Raw genomic sequence first — 16406 nt, forward strand, 5'->3', positions numbered from 1 at the left:
GCGATGATTCACACAGCTGTAAGGTCAGCCAGTCATCATTACACTCACTTTTGACCTCCAAAAAAGTGTGTTTTCCCATAAGCTGTTGCCAAAATAAATGCGGTGTCCACGATCAGCAAGAAGAAATTCATAAATACCCTTCAAAGTCCTTCAGATCACTGTGACTCATGTTATCCACCGATAAAACTGACTGTGACATTCTTCTTCCGGACATGCTGGTCAGGGCAAGAGGTGTGTTTTTAATCGACTGTGATAACACTGTGTGAGACAGAACACAGGTGCATACCTGGATTTTGTCACTGGGGAAAGAACAGTCACACTTTTCCACATCAGCCGAAGGTCAAGTTCAGGTATAAAAGAACAGGAGAAGCATTCATTCCTTTGCAGAAGCGTTGAAACTCACTGCAGTCATGCTCAGGTTTTTGGTGTTGACAAGCCTCGCAGCCATCGGTAAGAAAATGACAGCACAAACTGCACTGTGTAGCTATTCGTTATTGATCTCTATTGGTCTTTCTTACTCTCGTGTCAGTCACTCTATCTGTCATGCAGTCAGTTGCTCTTTTTTAGTTCAGTCAACAAACAGGAACTCCAGCTAATCTGCTCTACCAGTACACTCTGTTTCCTGCATTGTCTCCTTTCTACTTACTGTAGGTGGAAAGCAAATATTATTAGGAAATTTCTGGGAATCCATGAATAAATCAAATTTGTGTTTTTATGTTTTTTAACCAGTGCTGGCAGAGCCCCAGCTCAGGTACCTAGAAGACAGGCTTGAAAGGGTTGTTGGAGGTGAGGTGGCCAGTCCCAACTCTTGGCCCTGGCAGGTAACCCACTGTCACACAACTCAACATCTACATTTCTATTGAAATGGATGTCTTTTTTCAGAATTAAAATCATGAGCCAATGCAGAATAACCATATCAATTTGTCGAATAAAGCTCAAATTAAGCATGAACGTTTTTATACACACAAGTTTCGGACCTGTTTCCTCTTTAGATCTCTCTTCAGTACCTGTCTGGCAGTAGCTACTACCACACATGTGGAGGAACCCTCATTGAGAAAGACTGGGTGATGACCGCTGCTCACTGTGTGGACAGGTAACATAATGATTAACTAGAATCTTAGATTCAGCATTCTTTGGCTGTGTGGATTTTAAGTAGGTTTGTACATATCTTTTGATTACTTTGACTTTAATATTCATAGCCTACTCTTTCACAACATTGTGGTATGATTTTTTTCCCCAATGTTTTAAATGCCATCACTGAGAAAATTTCTCACAACCATATTTCTAACATACCAAAGGGAAAAGAATCCATGAGGCTTTAATGACTTGCCAATATAATTCATTGATGATTGTTCGCAATATCATGCTTCTCTTTTGTGAAACATTGCAGCACCAGGACGTGGCGTGTGGTTATTGGTGAACATGATCTCTACACCAACAGTGGCAGAGAGCAGATCAAGAGTGTCAGCCAGGTTTACATCCACCCCAAATGGAACCGTTATAGTGTGGCCAGTGGGTGAGGAATGCTTTTTTTTGTAAATCTGAAGGCTGTGTTTTGTTAGGAATAAGTTGTAATGTTTTTTAGGTAATTTATTTCCCTCATTTGTCAAACATCATTGAGCAAACATGTTGATTCTTAGCTTGCATGGAATCTGAATGTGACCTTAAGGCAGTGGTACTTGAGGCTATAGACAAAAATGTCTTCACAAGACTACTTTTGGATCCTTTCCACCTCAGGTATGACATTGCCCTGCTGAAACTGTCCTCTGAGGCTACTCTGAACTCTTACGTCCAGCTCGGTGCGCTGCCTCCCTCCGGACAGATTCTGCCCAACAACAGCTACTGCTACATCACCGGATGGGGACGCACCTCCAGTGAGTTGATTGCATGACCCCATTTGGCCTCCTGTCTTTGTGATTTCAGTAGTTGGGTCCTTTCTGTAAAATTCAATGTAATTTGCCATTTCCTGTTGATCAGCTGGCGGTCCCATCTCTGACGAGCTCAAGCAGGCCTACCTTCCTAGTGTGGACCATCAGACTTGCAGCAGCTCTAGCTGGTGGGGCAGCACTGTGAAGACCACCATGGTGTGTGCTGGAGGCGGCGAGGACTCTGGATGCAATGTGAGTCTGAACAACCATGTCACTAGAGAGTAATACTTCAATAAGTCAGCAATGAAAAGATATGTTGGTGGAAAAACATTTTAAAAATCCAAACAAGAAAAAGCAATTGAGTAAAAAATGTAACTTCCAAATGTCACCATAAGGATTAAACTTGTTTCTCTCAGGGTGACTCTGGTGGACCTCTGAACTGCCAGGTCAATGGAAAATACTACGTGCACGGTATCGCCAGCTTTGTGTCCAGTTACGGTTGCAACACAATCAGGAAGCCCACTGTCTTCACCCGTGTCTCTGCCTACATTGACTGGATAGACTCGGTTAGTATGAAAAATGTGTTTATCTAGTATAGAGGATATTAAAAAGTCCTTCTTTGTGCAGGAATACAAGCATTCATGGGTTTCATTAAATTTATCAAATCTTGTTATATCATTGGGTTTCATTTGATGCTTAATCACTTTTTATTTCTTCTGTTTTCCAGACCATGTATTAAGTGCAACAGTCATCCGTGTGGCAGCACACAAAGGCTGACACCATATTCCATCTACTGTACCTACATAATGGTCTGATCTCATTCTACAAAAATAAACTTGATTAAATTTTGTATGATGACTCATTTTTCACCTGAAGGTTTATGCAGCCACAGTCATATATGTCATTATGAAAGACACTGTTTATGTTTCAGTATATTCAGTGTGATGCAATCTGTTATCCCACTCTAACACAAACTGTGATAAAGTCTAACACAGCCAACAGGTGCATGTCTAACTGCTGCCAAGCTCAGCTGAGGTTCCACAGTAAAAGAAGGTCAGCTCAGAGTTTAAAAGACTGAGAAGGGCATTTAGAAACGCTGAGATGCTACAGAGATGTTTTCACCACTCTCACAGCCGCAGATGGTAAATGGTAGGCCTGCTGTGCAACTCATCCACTGGTGAAAACTGCAATGCTTCTACTTACTTAGAAACACAGAACTTAGCAACAGGTTGCCACATTCAAATTTCTACATATGTAGGTTACATTTGATGAATTTGCTTTAGCACTGAATGATGAATTGTAGGAGGTGACAACGTGCCTCACCACACCTCCAGGCCCCAGGAGGTACCATATCAGCAAGACAGTCATGTATAAAATGTTGTGTGATGGCAAGATCCTATTGTTGCCCTGCAGCAAAGACAGCTATAAGCTATATGTTGTCAAAGGTTGCATTTTTTTGTTGAGATTTTGTTGATTGTATCATATCACCTGCACAAATATATGCTTTCTGTTTTCTCTCTTGTCTTTGTGACTGCGGAGACAAACAAACTAATCCCAGCTAAAAGAGTTACAGCTCCTCTGTGATCTTGTTTGCACCAAAGCTATGGATCAAAACAATACAAGAATGTCTAGAGAGTTTGCATTCGTCCCTTAGGATGAATGTAAACTCTCTAGACATTCTTGGTACAGCAACATCATCTCCTCTGGGTTAGATTTTCCATTATTACACTCTTGTCTCAGTCTAATTTCCATATACATCCAATAAACATTTTGGGAAAACATGTTTTGTTTTATTTAGTTTCATATAAGATACCCAAACTTTTACAGAATTTCACTTCAGAGTTATTAGTACATCAGGAAAGTCACTTGTGGTCAGCATGTTTCAGGGAGGATCATTGTATCTGCTACGATTGTCCAGGAGGCTCAGGCGCAGGAAATAAACAGGCAGGTTTTAATGCAAAAAGGAAGTTTTATTTACAGAACCTCAAAAAGGGTTACAAGACAAAAACTAAGATCTTCTACCAGAGATACTTCAAACCAGAAATAAACATAAGCCTTCTGATAATCTCCTGGCGACTACTAGAGGCAGGGACAACTAAATACCAAAACTCAAATGCACTGACTCACATTGAGTAACACCCAGGCAAGAAAGCTTCACTAATATAAAGAATGAAAACACAAAAAGGCTTAACTTAAGGCAAGGCTACAACTAGGAAGCCTGAATGAAAGTCAAAAATTACCAAGACTACTTGGAAGATCGTTTCAAACAATAGAGCTAACTCTAGAAACAAAAACCAGAGTCATAATCTACAATTCACGAATACACCAGAAACCAGGTACAAAAATCAGAAACTCAAGAACACTAAACTTGATTTGAGACAAGATTATTACAAGACTCGACTCAAAATTCAAGAACAGCTACGCTAAATTCAGATTTCTAGGACAAAACTCACAAATATTAAACAAGATGCTCGGACTGGGCTCATGACTGTAAGTGGCAGGTGGATCTAGACGGTTGGTTCAGAGTCTGGATGACGAATGGCAAGTTGCAGCGACAGGTGAGTGTGGATGGACGCCAGGATGGAGGAAAACGGCACAGGTGAGTATTTCCAGAATGCTGAACAGAACAGGATACTGGAGGTGACGGAGAAACCAGGATGAATTGAAGCAGGAGCAGGTGGAACCAGGACTGAAACAAAGGAGGACAGAGTTACCAGGAGAACGAGAACACGGAACTGTGGCTGGAGTAACATGCAGAACTCAGTACTGGCTGTGTCACGATCCGGCACTGAGAGGTGAGTGGCGTCTGGTTATATTGTGGCCAGAGTGGAGCTTGATTGGCAACTCTCCACCTGCTCCTGCACCAGCTGATGATGATTGTCAATGAGAGACACCTGCCGCTGCAACTGCACTGCTGACAATCCTAAAAAGGAAAAAGAGGCGGAGAAAAGAGGGAGAGGGCACTATCTAGGCCTGGCAGCTGCCAGCCTGACAGTATCTTGTGATTGTATGGCATACAGTCAGATTTTTTGATATCACTCTATGACTTCTGAGGTCACCCAGAACTTGCATGTGAAGTTGGTCAGCCTGACTAAACAACCAACCTGCTAGATCACTGGGCGCACCTCCAAATGCTGTCTTCTTAGCCTCCTCGTACACATCTGTCTGCCTTCTGTGCACCTTCAGCTGGTGGAAGCATGCCTTCGAGGATGCCTTCCTTCCTATAGTGGACCATCAGACTTGCACCAGCTCTGGTTGGTGGGGCAGCACTGTCAACCCCAACAAGATCTGTGCTGGAGGAGGCACTCAGGATGCAATATGATAGCTACACGTCCAAAACAAACACACTCAGGCTTGTACCTGCACATTCGGTCTCAAAAACAACCACTGGCTGGTATTCTGTTCAATAATCAGCTTTACAGTTGATTAAACAATAGAATAACATGTAGATAACAGTCCTGTGTGCAGCAAAACTCTAGAGATGGGGAAAACACACAAGGCTTTTATCATGTTACACAAGTGTTACACCTGATAACACACCTGCACCAACAGGTATTACTCATACTGAGTGTTAGATGTTTGTGGTTTTACATATACAATATCATTTTATTATTTAAATTATTTTATAAAACCCAATGCACTTTTCACAAAGTTAGTCAGGTGTGAATCCAGTCAGTTAAGGACATCATGTTAATTTGCTTTTTTAATAAAGCTTGTGCACTCAGTGGAGTTTGACTGTTTTTTTTTTTTTTTTTTTTTTTTTTTTTTTTTTAGGGATTTAAGTATTAAAAATTTCAGACAAAAGATCATAAATTAAAAAATGAAATTGATTGTGTGACCATTTGCTTCTTGGGTCATTATGAAGATTTATGCAGAGATCAACAAGGATCTAACTGTATTGTAAAAACTGTCGCGTATCACTGCCTTTCCTTCCTCTCCCATCTGAAACAGTGTCATATATCTCCCAAAAGCTACAACAGAAGGTCACATGAAAGAGAAAAGAATATATGTGATATTATATTTGTGTTTGCACAGCTGTGTGTATTGGTTTGTACACAGTCTATGTGTTGGTCAGAAAGACTTTTTCGCTTCATCCTAGGGTGACTATGGTGGTCCTCTTATGTCCATGGGAGAGCCAGCTTTGTGTCTGTTATGGGATGCAATGTTCCCCAGAAACCCACAGTCTCAGTCATGGACTGATGAATTGCAATTTATTGCAAAACAAAAGGAGAAAAATCTAAGAAACAGTCAGTATAAAGACTTATTTTTCTTGTCATTTCACTTCCCCTCTGACTTCATATTCTGTAAAAGATTCTGTAAAATATTGCACTATTTACTGTATTCTTGGACCCTTGATATCGACAATTATTTTTGCAACAAAACTTTATCTGAAGTAAGCTTCTTCTCCTTCTTCAAATATTCAATCCACTACAAAAAAATCCGTTCAAGAATATGAGTGTTTTAAAATTATTTCAGATTACTTGGTACTCTTCTAATAGAATTAACTGCTTTGAAGTCATGTAATATTTCCATGACAACGCCATTTCACATGACAGCGATGAATAGATGGTGAATCATGCAGCAACGTTAAGATAAAGCAGGACATTCAGATAAATGCTTCATATTCCACTGCCTTATCTGGCCTGCTGAAACTTCACATTCAACAGATTCCCATTCAAAGCTGCATGTGAGCATCGTCAGCAGCCAGAGAGTTACTTTGTGACAGAAATGGGCTGAACACACAGACAGGCAGACAGAGGGGGTTTACCAGGCACTGAAAGATGCACTTATTTGTTTTTGACATAATGCGTAATGTTCTGATTCTGAGTCCTGAATGCCAGCAGCTCTGAGTAAATGTTGACATTCATTTTGCCTTTTGCTTTTGTCTTTTTGTTAGCTTGCCCTTTTCCTCTTCCTGCGATTATTCAAATTAAAGTTTGGTTCTCTGTTTGCTCCCTTCAGAAACAGAAGGATTGTGCTACTCTTTCTGTTGCCTCTCCTGTGATTTTGACATTTTCGGAGGGAAAAGGCTGCACTGGGCGGTCAGAGTCTGCAGTAGATGCATGATAAGTGTCTGCCTATAGTGGGAAAAGCACACATGTTGCAGCTGACGTATAGTCAGAATGGAAATCACACTTAACAGACAGCCAGACTGAATTTTGAAAATTGTGCCTGAAAATAGACATTAGACTCTGTGTGCCTTAAATGTTTTTACAGAGTCTTTTTTATACGGCACTTTAATTTCTCACTTGTTTTTATGCAAAATCTGATAAATGTTAGAGATGCTTGCTTCAGTGAATGTTTAATTTGACCTTGAAACACTGAAGTATTCCAATAAATAAATTTAAAGCAGGGCCTGTGGGGAGGTTTTATTAGCCATAATCTATGCAGATGTACTTGGGTATCAGTTACACGCTCACAGCTATACTTTTATTTTTACCAAATTGCTGGAGTGGATGTTTCTAGAGAAGCTCTTTAAAGTTGAAAGAAAGAATGTGCTCTACATACTAAAAGGATGCTGTTTTATATATCACATTATTACATTTGCAGTTTAACTGGAGAAACTATGTGTTTTGGAAACAAAAATAAACTAAAAGATCCCTTAAACTACTATAAATATCACTTTATAGTGAGTGTACATAACTTACAGTAAAATCAACATGATATCAAAAAGCAATAATATAGATATATGGTATACTTAACTGTCAGAACGTCATGCGGTACTCACACATGCAGAAAACCTTTACAAGTATCATATCTGACCTGCAGTTACCAAGTAAATAGCAGATCTCAGATTATATGAGCTATCTGAGTGTAGCTCAGCAGAATGTAAAGTTGGAACGCGCAACAAGAACAGTAGATAATAGACAACAGAGATTAGTCGTGCCTATTTTCTGAAGACCTTGAAAGCAGCTGTTAAAAAAAAAAAGCAGTTTGTGCTGCCTAAAATTAAGATCTTACATTTCAGACAGTCATAGTATGAGTTGAGTATATGTACAAAAATGTACAGTCATTGAAAAAATTCTTAGACCACCCCTGTTTTCTTCAATTTCTTGTTCATTTTAATGCCTGGTACCACTAAAGGTATATTACCTGAAGAATACAATGAACACGACAAAAAATGCAGCTGATTACATCATACTTTATGTCCCATTTGACAAGCTTAAGCTTCATTGTATTCCCAGGGTATATAAGAGGCCATTTCATGTCATAAGCAGCACTGCACATGCAAAGACCCAGAGTGGTTTCCTGCTTACATTACATGGAAAATGGCTAGATATCAGCTCTTCAGTTAAACTCTCATGAGCTATTTTTGTTGTTATCATTATATTTGTCCAGGCAAATGTACCTTTAGTTGTGCCAGGCATTAAAATGAACAAGAAATTGAAGAAAACAAGGGTGGTCTAATATTTTTTTCCATGACTGTATATGTCTTCAAGTCAAAATCACAAGGCTGAAGACATAATTTATCCTCCAATGCCTGAATGGTTTTGTCTGACTCTATCAAATAGAATTCCAGTGGTGCAGCAACCCCTCCTGAATATACCTGCACTGAACATACACTCATAACATCACCTCTGCAGGGCCTCATGAATACTACAAAGGCTTAACAGGGAGTTCTGCTCTGTGGCGTTGGGGGTTGTTACTATAAACCTTAAACTGTGATCTTAATCTATATTAATCAGCAAATTGTAACATGCAAGGGTATATATATATATACAATCCCATTACTTTACATCTACTCTGCATGTTCACCTCCATCTGCTGCATAGCTGCCTCTATTTATAAAATGTATCTAAAATGATGCTGTTCAGGAAATCCCCGTCAAGATTCAAGTGGCGATTCATGTTTTCAACTTATTGAATAATTAATATGAGTTTAATATAAACATGAGTGCAAAATTCACATTCACGTTCATGCTCTTCAAAAGGTTTCCATCTCTAACTTGTGTGAAGATGTAGATATAAAATATGTATACATGTACTGGTAAAACATGTATAGCCTGTATATTTAAATTTGATTTCAGCCTGTGCTATCAAGTACCATAAAGGTATTATAGGCAGCATTTCAGGATTAAGAACAGGAAAGGATCCAAAAAAGACTGAAACAATGTTTTATTTGTTTAATTTGTTGACTTGTGTATTCACATTATTGTATTTAATCGCCTCTATTCATATCTGAAGTTGTATATCCTCGATTCCTTTCCTCAACTCATCGCCTTGTGTCTCAGGCCCTCCAACCAGAGATTCGAGCAAAGGAGGTGACGACACGGTGGGCGTCGAAGCAACAGGCATCTAACAAAGTGAGACATCTTTAACTCGAAGCTGTCGTCTTTAAGCGACATCAATAAATATGACGTGTTGCTACATGACTACATGACCCGTCAGATGAACAGTGGCCTGACAGCTTACATTATATACTTCCTGACAGTCCTATTCACAACATGGTATAATGCGTCATAGATGTACAGATGTCAGACTTTTTATCTACACACACACACACACACACACACACACACACACACTAGGGGTCACAGGCAGGAGAGAGGAGACACAGAGGCTGAAGAACAGAAAAAAGATGAGCCTAATGTAACAGTGTGTTTCATTCTGATTGCCTGTCAGTGCTGTCATATCTGTACACCTGCTGTAGCCGTGGAAACGCACACTAAATGATACAGTCAGCAAGCTAGTTGTGAGCTAACCAACAACTACATTGCAACATAACATTAGCTACAACTGCAGTACGTGTAGTGACTCCTCTAATACGTGACAATAACTACTACTAGATACTCTACCGTTCAAAAGTTTGGGGTCACTTAGAAATGTCCTTATTTTTGAAGGAAAAGCATTTTTTTCAGTGAAGATAACATTAAATGTAACAGAAATCCAGTCTAGACATTATTAATGTGGTAAATGACTATTCTAGCTGGAAGCGGCTGATTTTTAATGGAACATCTCCATAGGGATACAGAGGAACATTTCCAGCAACCATCACTCCTGTGTTCTAATGCTACATTGTGTTAGCTAATGATGTTGAAAGGCTAATTGATGATTAGAAAACCCTTCCGTAATTATGTTAGAACATGAATAAAAATGTGAGTTTTCATGGAAAACATGAAATTATCTGGGTGACCCCAAACTTTTGAATGATAGTGTACATGTAGCTTTTTCATTAGAATGAAATTACCTAGTTTTAGTATAATTAATATATAATATAGATAAAACTTCAATACATTGATTTTCTGTCTGATTCACATCAGCAGATAGATTGACAGTGGTGATGACACTTTTTCCCATTTATTGTCCATCCCATGAATATGCCACTTGCCAATATGATCAAACTACTCTCTTTTGCCGTTGTTTTGATTGAGAGACTCCTTGCAGCAGTAATTGCACACCATATGTTTAATTGACTGTAATGTGTATTCACAAATACTACATTTTAGTATCATCCATCCATCCATCCATTCATTATCTATACGGGGCTGGAGTCTATCCCAGCTGACTGAGGGTGAAGGCTGGGGACACCCTGGACAGGTTTGCCAGTCTATCACAGGACTACACATAGAGACAAACAGTCACACTCACATGCACACCTTTGAACAATTTCGAATCACCAATTAACCTCAGCATGTTTTTGGACTGTGGGATTAAGCCAGAGAACCCGGTGCAACCCACGTATACACACGGAGAACATGCAAACTCCATGCAAAAAGATCCCAGGCCCAGGGCGGGACACAAACCAGGGATCTACTAGGTGTGAGGCGATGGTGCTAACCACTAAGTCACTGTGCAGTCCACGTTTTAGCATATCAAATAATTTTTCTAACCAATTCTAGAGCTTGACCAACATTCGATACAATCCCATATATTTAATCTTTGGCAAATCTTTGGCAAGAGGTAAGTTGCTCCTAATGTGAGCAATGATTTGTTTTGCAGCTTAAGTGAGTGTTGCTAAGACAGTGCAAAACAAATTGCACTTTCTACGCCAAAAACTAAAACATACACTCTAAGTGTTTAGTGTTGCTTCGTAACAAGCAGACAGAATCCTGCTGGACAATCCTGACAGCAACTGCCAAAGCAAGTGGAAAATATGGATTCAGAGGGCTGAGTCAGCTTTTCCACGTATGAATCCCCCCCGGTCCCTCTGTTGCGATAACTGTGAGATAGGCACAGGTGGACATGCGCTGGTATTGAACAAGTCCCACACACACACACACACACACACACACACACACACACTAACAGCAAAAGTGGCCCTGGGGGTATAAAAGAGTAGTGGGCAGCAGAAGTTTCCTGTGTAGAAAGTTTCAGCTTTCACTGCAGACATGCTCAGGTTTCTTGTGTTGACCTCTCTCGCAGCCCTCGGTAAGACCTGTCTCGCTCTGCTTTGACATTCTGCACACACACACACACCACACACACGCACACACACACACACACACACACACACACACACACACACACGCACACGCACACGCACACACACACTCGCCCTCACTCACCTGAATTCATGATGTCTGACTTTTCTGCTTCCTGTGTCTCTGCTTGGCTCAGTGCTGGCTGAGCTGGAGCCTCAGCCCAGGTACCTGGAGGATGGCAGTGCTGCTGAGAGAGTTGTGGGAGGTGAGGTGGCCAGACCCAACTCCTGGCCCTGGCAGGTACCGTATATGCTTTGTCTGGCACCACAACAACTGTGGTAGAAATATTCTGACAAGTCAAAACAACATGAGCACACCGCTGCAATTAGAAGTGTGTAACCTATGTACACAGGATTAAACAAAAGAACAACTTTTTCTCAAGGCATCAGGGAATTTCTAGCTAGTTTTGCGATGGGACAAGTTACAATTTCATCATTTTTGCCTGCAGAAAGTGACCTCATGTCAATCCAACATGAAGAGGTCTTTTAAATGTAAAATATATAAGGCTTTTAATCTAAAATATTACACATTAAAAAGTTACCACAGCTGTTAAATAAAGGTAGTAGAGGAAAATATTTAGATATTTGGCCCTAAACATGGCCCAGTTTTAGTCTGTATTTAAGTGCAGTATTTAAGTACATTTTCTTAGTAAATTGCTTGTTGCTCTAAATGCCCTGATGGCACATTTTTGGAAACTTTAAAATGTAAAATAGGTCAGTGCAGCATGTATTCTGTGAACACACATCACAGAGTTAATCAGATATTTTTTAAAAGAGCTCTTGGAATACCTGTAACCATCTTCTCAGTGCCAGCATTGCTGCCAAGACAGATTTGGCAAATAAAAAGGTGAACTGTTCAGTTTCTTGGAGTTTTAATGCTCTCTGTGGTCTTTTCATTAGATTTCTCTTCAGTACAAATCTGGCAGCAACTACTACCACACCTGTGGAGGCACGCTGATCAGGAGAGGATGGGTCATGACTGCCGCTCACTGTGTGGACAGGTGGGAGTTTCATGCATCACAGAGCAGCCAGTGAGCCTCAAACCAGCAGATTTATGGGTGAAGAAGCAGGACATGTGTTCTGACGGAGCTGAACATACACATGATTTTATTTTGTTACATTATCTGGTGGCTTGATTGCATGGCTAAGACATCGTTGGTCTATATTTGACTTGTTCCCTAAAGCAGTCTCCACGTAGAATATTGATTTTGAGCAGATGTACTTGTTTTACTACAGAGCTACACGAGATGGGTTTGAGAGCAAGAATGAAATTATCATTTTTTTGTTTTCATGGCCACAGGTCCAGGACTTGGCGTGTTGTTCTTGGAGATCACAACATCAACTCCCACGAGGGCAGAGAGCAGTACATGAGCGTGAGCCGCGTCTACATCCACCCCAACTGGAACTCCAACAACGTTGCCGGAGGGTTAGTTGCTATAACGTAGTTTGAGCCACATCTGCATACAAAAACAGCAAATGCTGCTATATAGCATGTACACCGCATATTATTAAGACAGAACGAGTTTTTGTTAAACATGAAAAACAATTGAAATGTGTCAATAGTCCTGTTCACATCTAATATGACAAAACAGACATTGTGTGTATTTTTCTTTCAGTACATTATAAATAATTAGGTCATATTTAATTTGTTTTTTTTGTTTTTTTTTTTACATTTACTGGAGTTACATAAATTGTTTTGCTGATTGGCCCTCACTACAACATGTTAAAAACACATCCAGTCATAGAAAACAAAAATGAACTGAACTAATCAGTCAGTTCATTGATTAACAGAAAATTAAGCAACAGCTGATAAGTGTTTGACTCATTCCCACAGGGATATTGATAAAAACTCTCTGGTTTGCTTTCTGGTGATTGTATGAGCAATTCAAGGATTTATTAAAAAAAAAAAAAAAAAAAAAAATAGGGCAGATTAATCTTTTAAAAAGATCATATTTTTTATTTTTACCTGCTAAAAAATCTAATTCACACTGAAAAACAGACAAAATCCCACTCTTAAAGGAAACAGTTACAGACAGAAATATTTGTTTCTCACTGACATGAGGGCATGTTGCTCTGACCCTCAGCTGGGACATCGCTCTGCTGCGTCTGTCCTCTGATGCTTCTCTGAACAACTACGTCCAGCTCGGTGCTCTGCCTCCTTCCGGTCAGGTTCTGCCCCACAACAACCCCTGCTACATCACCGGATGGGGTCGCACCCAGAGTGAGTCTGACATTATGATACATTTCCCTGATAAATTATTCATTTCAGTATTTGCATGCATAGAAAAGCAATCCATAAATAGCTTCAGAGTGCATGTGTTGTATGACCCTGCTGTCTCACCGCTTAGCACGGTTGTAATTTGTATTTTTCCTGCCGTCCCCAGCTGGAGGTCAGCTGTCTGCCCAGCTGAAGCAGGCCTCTCTGCCCGTCGTTGACTACAGGACCTGCACCAGCTACGGATGGTGGGGCAGCACTGTGAAGGACTCCATGGTCTGTGCTGGTGGCGGCAGCGAGTCTGGCTGTCAGGTGAGCTATAAAAATGATTAACGGTCTCAGGGTACCACTTTTTAAATAAACAGCCCGTTATGAAGCATCGCAAAAGTTTGTTGCAAGACAGAAAACTGCAGTTAGCAATAAACTCTTTGGAGTTTTATGACTGGTTATTTCCACAACTGAGGAAAAGAGCTTCAGAAGAGACATACCAAGATGTATTTATTAACAATTTATTACTGGATTGGTAAAATTTATAACTGTATTGTTACCAAAAAGAAATGATAAACACTGACTTCAACCAGGCAACCCTAAATTTTGTCGTGTTATTGTCTTGAAACTAATTTATAAAGCAAAAATGAACAACTAGTGAAAAATAAATAAAATAATTAGCTGCACCTATAAATATGTAATAAAATTGGTCTATTTCAGGAGGGCAGATTCTTCAAAGCTCAGGTTTTTAACAGAGTTTTGAAAGTTAGTTCCCAAACTTTGTCTTGACACCCCTTGAACAGTGTTTGGACATAAACAGACTGGGGAAAACACTGGAAGGAACTTGTCCCGCTCGGCTATGACAGACTGAACTTGACTGTCTCCCACTGAGCGGTGGGCTGACCCCTTCCTGTCAACGAAGACATTTTAGGGGACACATGCGGGATTACTTGCTGCCTCAGCGGGGGCATAAGTCAGTAACAATGATCCAAGCAAGTGCTTAAGCTGCACAAAGTGTCAAACTCTTGCAAGCTCATGTTCTCCACAAAGTTGCTCCAGGCTGACTGAGATTAGAAGCAGATATGAGAAGCAAGTGGGAATGAGTTAAGTGCATTGGGAAATTTGCGTCACACTCCAGTTCCAAAGTGCAGACAAAAAAGCCAGCGGTTATGAATCTTGTCTGCTTTTTTTTTTTTTTTTTTGAATCCAGGGTGACTCTGGTGGCCCCCTGAACTGCAGTGTCAACGGCCAGTGGGTTGTCCATGGTGTGACCAGCTTTGTGTCCTCTTCTGGCTGCAACGCCTACAGGAAGCCCACCGTCTTCACCCGTGTCTCTGCCTACATCAGCTGGATGAACGGCGTCAGTATTTAATAATAACTCACATGAATCATCGATGTACTTACAGTATGATGGCAATTTTCTAAATCGCACTACATGTGCTGACGGCTCAATCTCATATCACAGTCAGCTTGAGCAGTATCTGGTTGGTTGATTCTTAAAGGATCTTCACATAATGATTCATTTGTCCTTGCTTTGCCAGATCATGGGTTGAGAAGAAGGATGATCTCCATGGAAACGACGGAAAGCTGGATTCATCTTAGTATCTATCTCCATCGGAATAAAACGTCCTTTAACGTGCATTTGCTTTGCTTCATTTATTTATTTATTTCACTTCATCTTGTGTGGGATACAACAGGCACTGTCCATAGAAGTAATTGGATGTGAAGTATAATTTAGATGAAGGAGTGGGTCAGCAAACATAAAAGTACACAATCTATTGAGATGTCAATTTATGTAAGGGGATTTTTTTTCCTTTTCTTCAGAACTGACATGAAAACTCAACACTGTCACAAATAGGGATAAAACCTAAACCCCAAGACATCCAAATAAGATGACATCACAGGCTCTAAAAACAAATATAGAGCACATCACCCTGTTACCAGCTCAGCACACAACAAAAACAATTGTCAAGTATAATATTAACCATGAAAAAGCAATCCAAACAGCAACTATATAGATATATAAAGTCACAGTCGCTCTTAGTATCTCTCCCAAGTGTTTTCTGTGCATTCTTTTATTGATGCTCTGATATTTTCAGTGCTCCTATTCAAAGTAACAGGAGGCAGAGGTGCTTGTGTCTGTTTTTCTTTCTAAAGGAGATCAGAGTCGCTCTAAGAAACCTACTCAAACATAGCTAGTGTACATGTATTATTGTGGATTAAGCAGAGCAATACTGCGATGAGACTACCAGATGAGAAAAAATATCACAGGCATGAAAAAGAAAAAAAAAAGTCTTCACAGACTCATATTGGCCTTGACTGTTGTAGATAAGCGTGAGATGGAACACATCTGGGTTATAGGGAAGGGAGCAGCCAGTCGCCACTGGGCACGTAACACTTGATACAGCAAGAGTCTTATACTTGCACAGTGTGAAATTTATACAGACTTTATGTATAGAGGCTGTGTTATATACCAGCCCTGACATGCATTCACAATCCAGCCACACTGAAGACTGTCTACCGATGCTGGCTGCTGTGCCAGCTTTGGGGAAGCAAGTTAATGTCACTCCTCATTATTCGACCTACATGTACTACTTGACAGGGTCAGACTTTATGGAAAAGAAAGTGACAACTTGAAGATGTGAGGGAAATTCCACTTGCAGTCAATTATCTTCATACTGTTCTGTGACACCTCGGGTTCTGGCATGTGGATGCTACTAAACATTGCTGCAGATCATGCACAGCCCCTGCATGGCAACAGTTATCCCTGATGGCTGTGGCCTCATACACTGTGACAAGGAGACCCGTCATACTGCAGGAACTGTTCAGCAACAGTCCTTCGAGGAACATGACACAGACATCAAAGAGTTAACTCGACCTCCAAATGGAAGCCCCCACCTCGCAGTTTGCAGGAC

General features: G+C 40.4%; 2 protein-coding genes and 1 long non-coding RNA gene across 4 annotated transcripts; 2 read left to right on the forward strand and 1 right to left on the reverse strand.

Annotated features, from left to right (window-relative positions):
* The first annotated feature begins 295 nt into the window (after positions 1-295).
* LOC111576043 (elastase-1-like) lies at positions 296-2717 on the forward strand. 2 transcript variants are annotated; one of them, XM_023281538.3, is made up of 8 exons: positions 297-450; positions 730-821; positions 993-1093; positions 1391-1516; positions 1738-1874; positions 1978-2120; positions 2285-2434; positions 2596-2717. In XM_023281538.3, exons 1-8 carry the CDS (start codon positions 411-413, stop codon positions 2605-2607), a joined length of 801 nt encoding a protein of 266 aa, XP_023137306.2. In that variant the 5' UTR covers positions 297-410; the 3' UTR covers positions 2608-2717. The 2 variants fall into 2 exon arrangements, with proteins under 2 accessions (XP_023137305.2, XP_023137306.2); XM_023281537.3 differs by lacking the exon at positions 2596-2717 and having other exon boundaries at positions 296-450; positions 2285-2476.
* Positions 2718-8966: 6249 nt separating this feature from the next.
* On the reverse strand, positions 8967-11505 carry LOC129348947 (uncharacterized). The gene is made up of 2 exons (XR_008601721.1): positions 11374-11505; positions 8967-9163 (listed from the first exon to the last, which is right to left on the reverse strand). It is a non-coding gene; the product is annotated as an uncharacterized LOC129348947 (long non-coding RNA).
* LOC111576047 (elastase-1-like) lies at positions 11082-15132 on the forward strand. The gene is made up of 8 exons (XM_023281543.3): positions 11082-11236; positions 11426-11529; positions 12189-12289; positions 12589-12714; positions 13373-13509; positions 13673-13815; positions 14702-14851; positions 15033-15132. The coding sequence occupies exons 1-8, from the start codon at positions 11197-11199 to the stop codon at positions 15042-15044; spliced, it is 813 nt and encodes a 270-aa protein (XP_023137311.2). The 5' UTR covers positions 11082-11196; the 3' UTR covers positions 15045-15132.
* Positions 15133-16406: the final 1274 nt, after the last annotated feature.

The sequence above is a fragment of the Amphiprion ocellaris genome, chromosome 5 (genome assembly GCF_022539595.1).
Source record: "Amphiprion ocellaris isolate individual 3 ecotype Okinawa chromosome 5, ASM2253959v1, whole genome shotgun sequence".
Lineage (NCBI taxonomy): Eukaryota > Metazoa > Chordata > Actinopteri > Pomacentridae > Amphiprion > Amphiprion ocellaris.